Below are 1,036 nucleotides of genomic sequence, written 5' to 3' on the forward strand. Positions count from 1 at the left end.
CCTGACCTTGTGATCCGCTGGCCTCGGCCTCCCAAAGTGCTGGGATTACAGGCGTGAGCCACCGCGCCCGGCCTCATCTCCTACCTTTGTGGCCTCTCTTCTCTGCCTGTCTCTGAGGTGTTGGGGGTCCTCAGGGCTCAGTCTTGTTGTCCATTCTGCTCTAGGGAGACTTCACCCTCCCTCCCAGCTTCAGAGACTCTCTGCCGCACAACACACTGATGCTTGCTGGGCTGTTTTTGTCTTTAGCCCATAACATGCTTCTAGATCCCTACCCTGGGATCCAGCCCCGTCAGACTGAATATATCCCAAACCTGCCTCTTACCTTCCCATCGTATCTGCTCCTCTTCCAGTGCCTGGACTTGAGTCTCGTTCTCCACGGCCTGGACCACGCCCATCCTCCTCTGAGGCCTCCCCACCCTCCGTCTGCCCCTCTGGTCCGCCTTCTCACCACCCCCCAAGTGACATTCCAGACACACGGATCTGTCCGAGACCCTCCCCTCCTGGCATGTGAAGCCTTTTACAGTTCCAATCCGATCCCAAACTTTCCTCCCAGTCTCACGGAAATGCTAAATCATCCCTGCGTGGGAGGCTTCTGTGGGTCGGAGCCCCGCTTTAGGAGGTTCAGCTCCAGGACTGCTTCCTCCAGGGAGCCTTCCCTCCCTCCCCCCAGGTAAGTGCTCCTCCCGTTTCTCATTCCACTAGGGCCGGATCACACCCTGCTGGCAGTGTCAGAGCCCGGCTTTGTCTCCCACCATCCCTCCTAGAACTGGTGGCAGGGACAGTTGAATGGATGAATGAATGAATGGGAAGTGAGAATTCTACTACTGGACCATCAATGCAGACCTCTGAATGAGTGAGAGAGTGAGTGATGGAAAGTGAACTACAGGCAGGGAGAGGGACAGACCGATCATGGGAGAAACCCCAGGCCAAGCCCCCGAGGTCTCCGCTCCAGCCCTAAAAGATGCGCCCTACAAGCCCTTGGGCCAGGAAAAAAAAAAAAAAAAAAGCGGGCCGGGATTGGCTCAGGCTGGGGGAG

General features: G+C 57.0%; 1 protein-coding gene across 1 annotated transcript in view; it reads right to left on the reverse strand.

Moving 5' to 3' along the window:
• The window catches only part of NOTCH3 (notch 3), an 89,934-nt gene extending 89,539 nt beyond the window's left edge, over positions 1-395 (reverse strand). Inside the window, exon 1 of the mRNA XM_011953405.1 lies at positions 323-395. Within this exon, the coding sequence (XP_011808795.1) occupies positions 323-395 (73 nt within the window). The remainder of the gene's footprint in view (positions 1-322) is intronic.
• Between the last annotated feature and the right edge of the window lie 641 nt (positions 396-1,036).

This window comes from Colobus angolensis, unplaced genomic scaffold, assembly GCF_000951035.1.
Source record: "Colobus angolensis palliatus isolate OR3802 unplaced genomic scaffold, Cang.pa_1.0 Scaffold36, whole genome shotgun sequence".
NCBI classification, from domain to species: domain Eukaryota; kingdom Metazoa; phylum Chordata; class Mammalia; order Primates; family Cercopithecidae; genus Colobus; species Colobus angolensis.